General features: G+C 38.4%; 1 protein-coding gene across 1 annotated transcript in view; it reads left to right on the top strand.

Moving 5' to 3' along the window:
• Nucleotides 1-13,196, top strand: part of KDM1B (lysine demethylase 1B) — a 29,001-nt gene that overhangs the window by 1,313 nt on the left and 14,492 nt on the right. Inside the window, exons 3-12 of the mRNA XM_075416820.1 lie at nt 1,481-1,583; nt 2,407-2,531; nt 4,365-4,454; nt 5,242-5,353; nt 6,083-6,199; nt 7,173-7,211; nt 8,303-8,507; nt 9,628-9,812; nt 10,713-10,889; nt 11,790-11,864. Coding sequence (XP_075272935.1) covers nt 1,494-1,583; nt 2,407-2,531; nt 4,365-4,454; nt 5,242-5,353; nt 6,083-6,199; nt 7,173-7,211; nt 8,303-8,507; nt 9,628-9,812; nt 10,713-10,889; nt 11,790-11,864 — 1,215 coding nt within the window. The 5' untranslated portion in view covers nt 1,481-1,493. The remainder of the gene's footprint in view (nt 1-1,480; nt 1,584-2,406; nt 2,532-4,364; nt 4,455-5,241; nt 5,354-6,082; nt 6,200-7,172; nt 7,212-8,302; nt 8,508-9,627; nt 9,813-10,712; nt 10,890-11,789; nt 11,865-13,196) is intronic.

Here is a 13,196-nt window from a genome sequence, read left to right as displayed (position 1 = left end):
AGTGTAGTGTGGAAAAAAAAAAAAAAAAGCCACCATTTCCTGGGGCTTTACAGAGTAGTTTAGGGAAACCTCGTGTAAATGAAACTGGTTGTTTTTCGTCTCTCTACTCTCCAACCTCATCCACCTCCATACAGTGGTAAGCTACGGTGGAGTGATGGGTTTGGATTTTCTTAGGTAATAAAGATTGACTTAATTCTTTTTCTGCTCCTTCTAATTAGTTGCATAAAAAAAGAAAGTTATTTTTGTATTCAGTTGTCTGAACTAATTTTTCACTTCTGTGGATGTCATCATGTGATTTCCCTTCCCCTCCCAAATCAATGTCTTCTGTCTTCAGAGGAGAATAAAGCACCAATTTACTTGGTTTGCATCAGCTTCGCTTGAAACTTTGTAAAATAGCCCATCCTCTCCTCGTGTTACCTTTACTTTTAGCCGAATTCCCCATCGAAGTTACTGTTACCGTGTCCATCACTGTCAGCTTGAGCAAGGAAGATGCAGCCTGGAACAGAGAGAATTGAGAAGTCTCAAATATATTTAAAAAAAATTAATTACAAACTGATCCCAACTACAGGAAGATAACATTGATGATGCAGTGCTGTAGCATAAGGGTTTTATTTCTAATTCCTTTCTGTACGCGGTGGAGCACATTTAGATTTAATTCTTCCTCTAGGCTCTCTTTGTGTTTTACTCCCTGTGAAAAGAATGCCTTTGATAATACCATTTTAAATACGGTTTCATATTTCTGCAGCATACTTTCTCACATGCCATGCTTTCTAGCTTATGTGATAAACTGTGGTCTCTTCCATGTTCCCACCAATGTAAAGACAGCTATAGAGCGCTCTTGTGGCGTAAACCTTTTCTTTTCTCCTATGGTATGCTCAACAACAAAGTCTGTAATATTCTGATCACCTATAATTGCAGTGCGACTGCAATTCAGACTTTGAATTCTGATGTACTTTCATAGGAGGGTGTGCAAGTCTTGGAACTGGTTGTTCACCTGGTATGGAACATCTCTTCAGTACACTGTTTGGAAAAGTGCTTTACAGTGCAAATCTCTTGCTACCAGTAAGTCAGTAGTTAGCAGGACGAATGTTACTCAGAGTGGTATTTCAGTGCTTGCGTTATGAGCTGATGTCTATTCACTTTGCCACCCCAAACTCCAGTCCAGGTCTTCACGTAATGGAAATCCGATTATTGAAATCCAGGGTATGCTGATCTGGAACAGATCCTGTCAAGATGTACTCAAGGATCTAATCTTAACTCCGCATTTAGTTTAAAATAGTAGTATTGTTCCTTTGCTGTAATGCCTCATTCTCATTTTCCTCCTGAATTAATAGTCAAGTTAAACAGATTCTTACCTAGGTAACTCTGGCAGAAGTAGTATTATGAGTGGCTGTACTGCCCAGGTGATTAGACAGCTCTGCAAAGTCAAGCAGTGTAATTATTTTTCTTAACTACTGCCTACCTTTTTTTTTTTTTGAAGATCTAATAATACAATGTCAACTGGAAGGGTACGAACGAAAAAAAAGGCATGTTCTTCAGACCAGTCTCCTGACAACCTTCCTCTGAGGAGTTCTGGAAGACAGGTATTTATAATAATTTAAAAACACATGGGTTCATACTCTGGTATTTTTTATTTTCTTTTGACATTTCTAAAGAAAGCAGGCTTCATTGTGGATAAGTTAGGGCTTAGAGTACTTATCCAGAGAGAGGGAGAATTAGTTAATTCTGTGAATAAGAAGGTAAAGTGTCTCATTTGTGAACAATATTCAGAAAAGACAAATGCTCAATATAACCTGTAAATACTTGATGTGTTAAAAATATAATCACCAATTTCTGTACAGCCAGCCAAAGGTGTCTGCCCATCCCGACGGAGGCCTAAACCAACACAAGACACAGTGCCCCTGAGGCCCAGAAGAGACATTTGGTATACAGCTCTGTGCCTGGAGTCCAAAAAAAGCCCCAAGCCTAATATTCTGAGGTGCAGATAAGATTGCCACTAATTAATATCAATAACTATATCAAGAAGAGAGTTTCTTCTTCTGAAGGAGAAATAGAAGGAACGCATGAGACTTGACTCATTCGCATGTGATGGAGCTTAAAATATGATTTAAACTGGGAGCTTTGCTTGTAATTTCTTCAATGGCATCAAGTTAGACTAAGGCAAGACGTTTTTAGCTTTAAATGATATTTCCAGCCTTTCTGTATTTTTTTTTTCTCTCTGTAGAAAAACTGACCTACTTTGGCAGCTGTTTTGTGCTGCAGCTATTTCACAATGGATACAAAAATTTTCATTAGTACCTTTTTAACCATTTGATGCTACCCACAAGCTGCAAAACTGTCCGAATGCCATTTTGTAGAAGATGCATTTGTGACATTTCTGGTCAGATTTCAGTTATTCTTTGTTAGGTGAAGAAGAAAGCAGCTGAAGCAGCAGATGACGATGATGAAGCATCAGAGAAGAAATACAGAAAGTGTGAAAAAGCTGGATGCACTGCAACGTGTCCCGTTTGCTTTGCCAGTGCAGCTGAAAGGTTTGTTTCTTTTTATTTGCGTTTTCCGTGGACTTTTCTAAACTTGCAGCTGAAGTGTAGGGTCCTAACTATATTCTGAAAAAACCTTAATTTCTTAATGTAGCGGGAGAATCGAAAGGTACTAGTATGACTCTTGAGATGCCAGGAAAGTGTCACAAGTTATTCCTGTAGTGGATAACATTCTACTCTGCAGGGTGCTAATTCAGATATAGAACGTCTTTAGAATACGCTCATTTATGTTATTAATGGCATCTTCTGGAACACGCCTTGCTTCTGTGAAACTGAGAGCGCGTTAGTGTAATCGGAGGAAGCTAAACTTGCTTTCAAGATGGAAAATAAAACTGTCACTCACTGCAGGAAGTCTTTATCTCTCTTTCGTTGGAACGCCTTGCAGTCCGAGGTGAGATTCTGACCTTGAAATTTTAGGTCTTGGGGGACAGTCGTACTTATTTCAACTCTTTGTTCTCGAGTTGTTTATGGCTTTCTGTGTACTTGCACAAGTCCTTTTGCATTCTGACCCTGGAGGTACTGAACGCATGATACTGGCAAGGTGTATCTATAATAAGAAACACATTATACCTCATTATACAGCAGGCAGACTGTAATTATATAGCATTCCTCCCTCCCTGGTTAATTGAGACCAACTTTCCTTGTTTTATTTATTTTCCAATGACATAAAGTAATTCCTTGCTTCATTTAGTTATCTGTGTGGATTGTTTTTTGGTGGCATGAGGTCAATATATTCTGGATGTTGTCATAGGAAAGCCAAGTGCTTTGGCAGTTGCATAAGAGACTCGTAGGGGAAATGAGCACCTGAGAGATCAGCACTGGTGATAGTACGTTTTTTTATTTAGGAAACAATAGATACTGCTTAGTCATCTTTTTGTATTGTTATTTCAATATTTTGATCTCCACCCCCTAAGTACACACTTTCAAAATTTTTTATTTGAGGTGAGATCATTTCATGGCTAGCTATTTCAGTTAGTAGGTCACTGCTTTTTACCTTGTGCATTTATCACAAACTGTTTCACTGAGTTTAATGAGAGTTTTCGAAGCGAACAGGGATTGCTTTGTATGATGAATATAATCTTTGCTAATGGATATTTCTTTCTGAGAGTAATAAAGAATAAATACCCAGAATGTGTTAACTGCTTCCTCAGGGTTTTCTCTCATTGGCTTAAAAGCGCAGCCAACTCAGTCATGTGAAAAAAACAGGCAACATCTGTTTTGTGTTCAGATTTGCCTTTATGGTTTTGTCAGTTGTTCTGGGGACGGGATGTTGTAATGATTTACGAATCAACTGATCACACATACAAGAAAAATACTATTTTAAATGATCCCTCCCACCCCTGCGCTGATATCAGAATAAAATGGAATAAAGTAAAGGAACTGTAAGTTCCTATGGAGAGAGACTTTGCCTTCTTATACATCTGCAAAACACTTCGTGTGCCACAGCACATACTGCAAGAGCAAACGTATTTCATGTTCAGGAAACGTCTGCTTAAAGGGTACTAAAGACGGGCTCGGTCAACCATTGTTAGCAGGAGGTTGCTGGAAGCCAGACCAACTATAAAACTGCACATTGTGTACGTTTTGCCTCCTTTGCATCTGGTGTTGCTTAGTTTGGAAACTGGAAATGTTTGAGACCATTGGAATGATCTTATTGTTACTTGTATGACTGTAGTGCCTTGTGCAAGTCAGCCTTCGTGAATGTAACGTAAAGCCCTGGCTTGTCATGAGTATTATGTTCACGTTCTAGAATGTGCGACTGTCAACAGAAAGATTTTTTACTAAATATATTGTAAAACTATTTCTATGTCTCCTGCATTACAGGTGTGCTAAAAATGGGTATACGTCTAGATGGTATCATCTTTCCTGTGGGGAACACTTCTGCAATGAATGTTTTGACCACTATTATCGAAGGTAGATTTTCCAGTTAAGGTTGTGCCTTTTCAGTGCTTATTAGAATTTGGCAGACATTAACAACTGTTGAAACATTATGTACCTACACATAATACAAAGACTTGTCCTCTGTGCTTGCTTTAAGTGAGGCTTAGTTACTGGTACTAAAACTGCAGGTGGTGTATGGACTAATCATCAACTTAAACATAGCAGTGTGAACAAAACTGCTTCCTTTAGGCAGACTGGTTTGTTGCAGTTATTCTGAAGCTTTTGTCTTTTTTAAAACAACATCAGAGAATTTTAAATAATAAGAACAGTTTTAAGTAAATCTATTTTCCTTTATAAAGCAAATTCACTTTACAGTGGAAGTTCAGGAGACCTTGCCTCTCTGTAACATCAAATCAGTGAGCGGATTTAACTCTTGCGGTTCAGTGACCGTGAAGACTATGGTCAGGCTCACAGAGTGCTTTCAGGTCCAAGCTCCTTCCCATTTGAGTGGCAGCTGAGTCCAGCTCTACTAAGGCTTCTGGATGCTCTGAGCTCAGCAGTACCTGCAACTCAGTCCAGACCTTAGATACCAGGAAGTGTGCTCATGATCGAGAGGACATAGTTGTCAGGATGCAGTTTATTGCTATTGTAAGAACCACGACTTTCTCCTTTTTTAATAGGAAAAATATAGGACTCTCTACAGCCTTATTTCTCTGTCCTTCTATAAAATGCTTAATTTTAGAATAACTGCTGTTGCTTGAAATGAACTGGATATTCAGTTCTCTGACTGCTTGCTGTTTTGTTTTCTGTTCCTTCTTAGCCATAAAGATGGTTATGAGAAGTACACTGCCTGGAAAAGGATTTGGACAAGTAATGGTAAAAGTGAGCCCAGTCCAAAAGCCTTCATGGCTGATCAACAGCTTCCTTACTGGGTAAGATGGAGGGTAATTTATTTAATAGGGTGTATTTCAATGTGATATTCTGATGCGAGTTTCTGATACTGTATGTTCAAGGAGCAGGTCAGCTGAGTTTTTGTGGGAGTTTTCTAGTATTAGAGGACTGTGGAAAAGCTCAAGCTAATAGTTCTGATCAGCTACTCTGTTGTTGGAGACCTTCTCCACACCCCACAAAGAACAACCTTCTGTTGCTTTTCACTGAAGTAATAGGTAAGACGTGTGATGTTCAGGTAGAATAAGACTTGGCAGAGAAGAGGGAGCGGGTCAGCTATAGGAAAGTACGAATGTGAAAGACTTCCAAAACAGGTTTTGTATTTCCCTAGTAAAGAGAGCAGAAGAAGAGAGACTGGAATGGAAGGAAGTTTGGTGTTGGTGGTTTTTTTGTTGTCATCATTTTTCAAGTGGTGAACAAGAATTTTTTGCAGTAATGCTTGCAAACCCACTGAAGCCCATAGTAGCTGAGTGTTGAATTAATTTTGGAGTGAGGTTCTGTGGAGAAATTCAGTCTTACAGGAGATGGGCACAAGGTTTCTGTACACCAAATGTCTTACTTATGACCTGAGGATTGCATGAGAAAGAGTTCAATAATTATATTTGACACCTTCCTCACATATCTCTTCTTTCTAATTGGTTAGTTATGCTTCATTAGTCTTATCTGTAATCAGACAGCAACAAGTAAAAACATGTTTGTTTTTTGACTTGTAGGTGCAGTGCACAAAGCCAGACTGTGGTAAATGGCGTCAGCTGACAAAGGAAATCCAGCTGACACCACAAATAGCAAAAACCTACAGATGTGGTATGAAACTGAACAGTTCCACCAAGGTAACACAGAAGATTTTTTTTTCTCATATTGAAACTAACAACAAATTGATTTTTCTTGTTTGCAGACATTAATTTCTTCTTGTTTGCTGTTAATGTTTCTAATGCGAAAACAGTTGTAACAGCCTGGAGAGCTACAGGGTGACAGGTCTGCACACTGTTAGGACTTTTTGTTTTGCCCCAGTGGCAACGTCAGTAAAGAAGTATCTGGAATACTCTTTCTCTGCACAGTCAATTGTAAAATCCTTCATTCTGAAGCTATGGAAAGGTTATCAGCACATACAAAATAGACATACACCCAAAGGTTTATTTTGGTTTTGTTTAGCCATGCTGCATTATTGAAGAAAGCATCTGAAAATCTCAATGGGCTTTTATTAATTTCTAGCGAGTTTGTCATTGGGTTTACATGAAAACTTTCAGCTTTGGCATGAAGATCACTCCTGAAATTGAAAGAGTCCTTATGCTGTCATCGAATCTATATAGTTAAAAACATAACACGAAAATACTGACCATATGAAAACCAGAAGGGTCAGCATTTAATCTTTAAATTTTGTGATAAAAATGCTCTTTAAATAAACGAGAAACTTTTTTTGACAGTCTAGACTGGAAGGGTCTCTCTGGAAAATGTGGAATCTTTCCAGAATTTTTCTACAGAATTCCTTTTTTTTTCCTGGATTTATTTGTTTCAGTGTTCCACTAAATTTCGTGGAATAAAATGTATATTTTAATGTCTGATCAGTACAAAGTGATCCTGGGGTGTTTTGGCTTTATGGTGTGTTGTCTTTTTAACCATGCATTTCTCTGTTACTTATTTTTACTAACATAATCATCTCTGCTACAGAAGGCTAACACTAGTACATTTTTGATGTGGTTTTTAAGTTTAAAGAACTATGCCTTGGCCAAATTACTTTTGTTTATATTTACTTTTTGTTGTACATCTTAAGAACACCTCTGATACCATTCACTTTTCTTTCAGACTGAGGGCTCAGACCAGTGTTCCATGCCTGAGGACTTGGTGAGTAGCGGCTGTTCCTCCTCATTTGTCCTAGAATATGACAGCAAACTTAAACCAAAGCATATTTCTTTCATTTTCTTGGTCCTTTGGCCCATTATGGTGGTATTTATGCATTTTGCTCAGGAAACTGTCAGACGCTATTTGCAACAGAGCCTAGGGCCTTCTACTTACTCATCTTTTTCCTCTTTTCCCTTACCATACCAATTAGCTTTCAGGTGGTTTGTGGTGTCTTTGAGTTGTGGCCTGTGATTCAAGGTTTACTCCTAATTCTCGTTTTTGATCAGGGAAAACAGTACTCAGTTGCCAGCTTTCAACTAAAATTCCCCGTCCTAAAATTTCCCTGTCTTTCAGGTGGTTTCTGTCTTTAGTCAAGCTAGTCTCCTCTTTTTGAAGACTGCGAGAGAACATCAAAGCATGTTTTCTCTATCCTGTGTCTCATACGCAAAACTAGACTTGATGTAGGTTGGTGTTTCAATGGGCTTATGATCATGTAACCCTGCATTTCAATTTAGTATGATCTGATGTTCAATAACCCAGAGTGTCAGGTACCTCTGTCCCAGGAAACATGTTCAAGCTTATTGTTGACTCGTGTAGAAGCTTTGTGTTTTTGTTTCCTTAATGAACGTTTGATTTGTAAATTAAGGCTGAATCATTAGTGTTTGTTAGGGTTTTAGAAGGTCTTTGATAGGCACAGCAGAATCTAAATTAAATAGATGTTAGACTAGACTGCTCTAAGTTCAGATTTCTGGATGCATGAACAACTGTAAATGTTTTATAAAGGGCCTGGTAAGGCATCGATGTGTTGTCATGGCATGTCTCATCTGTTTGCTTTCCACGTGGGTGTGGAATTTGTGAATTTTCAGCTCCATTTCTGAGGAAGAGCTTAATGCTACAGGTTTTCTGTGTCAGGCTGAGGAAGGGGAAAGAGGGAGAGAAAATGTCTTTATGACTTGCAGTTCTGAGATTGGGACTGCTAGTGCTTTTTATCTCAGTTTTGGAGGGAGGGTGGGGAACTGGTTCATTTTCCAACGTTTTCAAAGTACTGACGTGTTCTCTTCTCCCCTCTTTCCTTCACTTCTCCGCTTGGCCAGAGAGTGGCTGAAGTTTCAGACCATTGGTGGTACTCCATGCTCATACTCCCTCCTTTGCTGAAAGACAGTGTGGCAGCTCCCTTTCTAGCTGCATATTATCCAGACTGCGTGGGCATGAGTCCATCCTGTACCAGCACTAATCGGTTACCTGGTGAATCCAACCTTGTGAAGTTAGAGCACTTAAAGAGCGTGCCTAATTTGACTGGTAAGGGCCATCTGCAGGGCTCTGTTGCTTAAATAGGTGTGATAAATTTTGTCTTACAACTGAGTTTATAAGGCACATAATGCTCCTGATTCAGAAATACCAGTTCTGTTCTCAGTGCTAATACACACTCTCTGTGTGACTGCCTCTGTACTTCTTTGATGCAATTTACCCATTTGTAAGATAAAGGTAATACATTTTGTACGGCATTTCTTTAGAGACTAAGCATAGGCTTATTATTAGAGACTAAGCATAGACTGCATAGGCTTTTTGTTTACCACCTGTCATTTGTTTATTGAAATGCGAAATTAACATGCGAGTACTTAAAGACTGTTTGCACTCTTAAAGAAATGAAGATATATCAAAACAAAACATGATTCTGCTAGTGTGGATCTTTGGGGCTTTGGAGAAAATGATTTGATTTCTTAAGGCACTCAGATTCTGTTCAGGTTAATTTTTTTGCTAATGACAGCTCTGAGACTGGCAGCCTGGGAGTGCGGATCTGCAGAATAGGTCAGGTATGGAGAAAGGGAATTCAGGATTCCCATAGTCATCTCGGAGAGAGAGCTCTGAGGAAAGTTCAGCTTCTGTGTTGTCTTAGCAGGCTTTGCTCTCCTTAGGTGCTGAAAATAAATCTGTTCATCTATTCAACAGATACTTATCTGCTTAACAGAAAACTTCATTACACAGAGCTACCAATACTGCACATAGGAACTAAAAGTAATCAGCTTCTGTCCACTCTGGGCAGTATTGGGAGTTGAAGATGAAGCGGATTCAGAGGACTGCATGAGCCTGTACAGGGATGCTAGACCTTAGACTTGAGTTTAGATCCTGTTCCTTGTTGGACTCATCACGGCATCCAAGGGCACATACTGTTTCTCTGACAAAACTTAAGCTCTGATAAGTCCAAGATGTGCCCATCAGGCAGCAGGACAATAATTAACACTGCACAGCCTAGAGAGGAGGGGAGAGCAATATAAATGAAATCAAGCTGAAGGTGGCTGGAGGCTGGAAAGCTTCGTTACCTGGTTATCTGTGTGAGGTCAATGGATCGTCTTAGAGGGAAAAGGATGTGATGAAGATGCAATGAAGTATGACTAGTTCTTGGTATGTCTTTATTTAGTTGCAGGCATGAACAAGTATTTCCAGCCTTTTTACCAGCCCAATGAATGTGGGAAAGCACTTTGTGTGAGGCCAGATGTCATGGAACTGGATGAGCTCTATGAGTTCCCAGAATATTCACGAGACCCTACCATGTACTTGGCTTTGAGAAACCTGATTTTGGCTCTGTGGTATACAAACTGCAAGGTAAGAGATGCTAATAGTTAATTTGTTTGTTTACAAGTAATAGCTACTTTTTTGGGATGTGGACTCGCTTCTTAGGGATTGGACTCTCTTCTTAGATGTATCCTTATGCATCAGAAAAATTGCTTCCATGCTTTTGAAAATACATTTGAAGATTGGCTGGTGTTTTGTGTGGTTTTTGGTGGTGTTTTTTTTTTTTATTTTTTGTGTTTGGTGTGTGTCCCCCCCCAAGTTTCAATGTCTAGATGCCTAGGAGCTTCTTTTGCAGTAAAATACAAAAGTTCCAAACGATTACAATTCCACTGAGCCTGTCCAGCTATTAACCGTTAAGGGGACGCTTGAACATTTCTAAACAGTGTTTGCGGGTGCTTTATGATTTTTTTCTTTTTTCATATGCCTGTTGGACAGGGAAGTGATTGTCTTTTTACTTATGCTAACTATGACACTGCCTCTAATGGAATTGCAGGAATTTCAGACACTGAAGCTTTCAGACACTGGTGTCTATATTTATGTGAACATTTTGGATATTAATTATTTTTTATTTGGAATGCCATTTTGGAATAGATTTTACTGGAATGTCACTGCAAGCATGGCCACCAGGTAGATTCATTTTGCAATCAGGGATGTGTTTTGTACTAATGGAGCACGCCACAGAGTTTGCAAGAGTATCTTATACACTCATTTGCTTTAATTCCATGTTAATCTAGCGTAATAAATTGTTACCTTACTGTGCAACACTGGCTAGCAAGAAACTTCCATAAAACTTGCTTTTAAAATGCTCTCAGAAACCTGATTCATGATTAATTTTTACCATCTGGTTTACACTTTGAATATAATGTAAGTGTATGAAAAAATTGAATATTAGATAATCAACACTTTCTGTTCTTTGTTTCTTCTTTGCAGGAGGCTCTTACCCCTCAAAAATGTATCCATCATATAATTGTTCGGGGGCTTGTGCGTATTCGTTGTGTACAGGAAATGGAGAGGATACTTCACTTTATGACAAGGAAAGGGCTAATTAATACAGGGATTTTATCAGTCAGTCCTGACCAGTATCTTCTTCCTAAAGAATACCACAGTGTAAGTTGCTGTAATAATCCCTACGTTATTAGTGCTATAAAACTACATGGCATGTCATATTTTTTTGTTCTGGATTTTTTGCTCATTACCGTGATTCCCACCATTTATGTAAAAATTACATCTAAAAGCAAACACATTGCCTGCTTTTCACGGTTCTCATTTGCCTTCAATGGTTATCTGAACTACAAGTGTGGGACTCTTCCCAGCAATGTTTTATTCCCACTAAAATCTGTGGAATTCAGTCCTATGGATTAGTGCTTCCTATGAGCTTTACAGACAGATGGGAACTGTGTGAAAAATACACAATACACTTAGGTTCTTCTCATGGCTTAACCTTGTAATACACCTCTGCTTTCATAGATGAGGAAACTCCTATTCCATACTGGTTTGCAAGAACCATGATTAAAGGGTACATATTTACGACTAGCAATTTGCTTGACAGCACACAGAAACTTACCAAATTAATGTATTCTGTAATGGAAAATCCCCTAGAAATTTTAAGTTGATTTATGTTTGCAAAGTGTGTTTGTGTATGTTCTTAATTTATAAAATAGTTTTTACTGGTCAACCCAATTTGTGATTGAAATCAATACAAGGTGTGTTTCTTGTCTGACAATTTCAGTTAGATTATGTTACTCAACTGATAACTTAGCTGTTTTCATTAAAAGAAATCGAGATATCTGCTTTTAAAGCGCTTAAAAATTGTAACTATTTTCAAACCTACAATTGATCTTTTCTCTGTCGTCTTTAAAAGTTACCACTGATTACTTTAGAGGACAAGAGAGCCTAGACTTCCAAAACCTACAGGTATTTTTAACTTTAGCAAGAAGAAAAATAAGTTTGCAATGATAATTTCTATTTCAGTTCTAGCTTTTATTTAAATCTTGTATTATTTTTTAGAAATCTGTCATTATTGTTGGGGCTGGTGCAGCAGGATTAGGAGCAGCCCGACAACTGCACAACTTTGGAATTAAGGTGAGAAACTCTAGACTACATTACTTAAAAAATCAGACTTCCTCTGCTTTGGCAGACATGACAGTGTTATTCATCAAACTAAAAAAAATTACATTCTTGTTACAAACATTTCTGTGTAGGGCATCCTAATTAATTTGTAAAATATGGGGTTTTATTGAGTACATCTGCTTTTTAAAACCAGCATTTATTTGTATCTAAAATTCAACAAAGCATGCAATGAATATTTTACATAGACTTGGACTGGCAGGATAAGGGAGACCTTATAGCAGCCTTCCAGTACCTGAAGGGGCCTACAGGAAGGATGGAGAGGGACTTTTCACAAGGGTGTGTAGTGATAGGAAAAGGGGGAATGGCTCTAAACTAAAAGAGGGCAGATTTAGATTAGATTAGGAAGAAATTCTTCACCATGAGGGTGGTGAGGCACTGGGACAGGCTGCCCAGAGAAGCTGTGGCTGCCCCCTCCCTGGAAGTGTTCAAGGCCAGGCTGGATGGAGCTCTGAGCAACCTGGTCTAGTGGAAGGTGTCCCTGCTCATGGCAGGGGGGTTGGAACCAGATGATCTTTAAGGTCCCTTCCAACCCAAACCATTCTGTGATTCACATCCAAATAATGGGACTGTAGATGATGATGGCTGTTTAAATGGGGTGAAATTTTCTTTCCTTTGTGCACTTCACTGTATTTAACTTGTTGCTTATTAAAAACGAGCAAACCACATGTATTTCCATTTTCCCTCATATTTATCATTCATTAACAGTGTGATCTCACAATATTTACATGTTGGCATAATTTTACACATCAGAATATTCTTACGAAAATCTATGGGACTCTTTGCACACGAAGAGTTTGCAGGGCTGATGTTCAAGGAAATAAAAGAGCATCTGAGTTTCCAGATTTATATGTTTGTATGTCCATATATGTATATATTTGTATGAAAATCTGAATCCTATAGCCTCATTATCTCATTATTTGGTTGCTAAATAGCAAATTGCAGTGCAGCCTTTTTGTACATCAAGTCCCGTGGAAAGCTGTCTTGTAGTAAAATACATAAATACCAACTGGTAGGACCTTTTTTTAATATATGGAATATATTATATATATTTTATATATGTACATACTTTGCTTTTTACTGTTCTGGAGAGATGTTTCTCCAAAAAGATTTCCTCTAAAAATAAAAAGATAATATATGCAAGTAAGGGGAAACACATTCAGTCAGACATCCATCTAGTCCAGTACCCTGTGTCTGTCTGTGACAAGTAGTGGATGCTGAAGGAGGTATGTATTAATGGTGGAAATGCATCAGAATGGGGTTTTCTTGGAATTCCCCAGGAGTAAA

This window comes from Opisthocomus hoazin, chromosome 3 (assembly GCF_030867145.1).
Source record: "Opisthocomus hoazin isolate bOpiHoa1 chromosome 3, bOpiHoa1.hap1, whole genome shotgun sequence".
In the NCBI taxonomy this organism is placed as follows: Eukaryota; Metazoa; Chordata; class Aves; order Opisthocomiformes; family Opisthocomidae; genus Opisthocomus; species Opisthocomus hoazin.
This window is presented reverse-complemented; position numbering and strand designations above follow the sequence as displayed.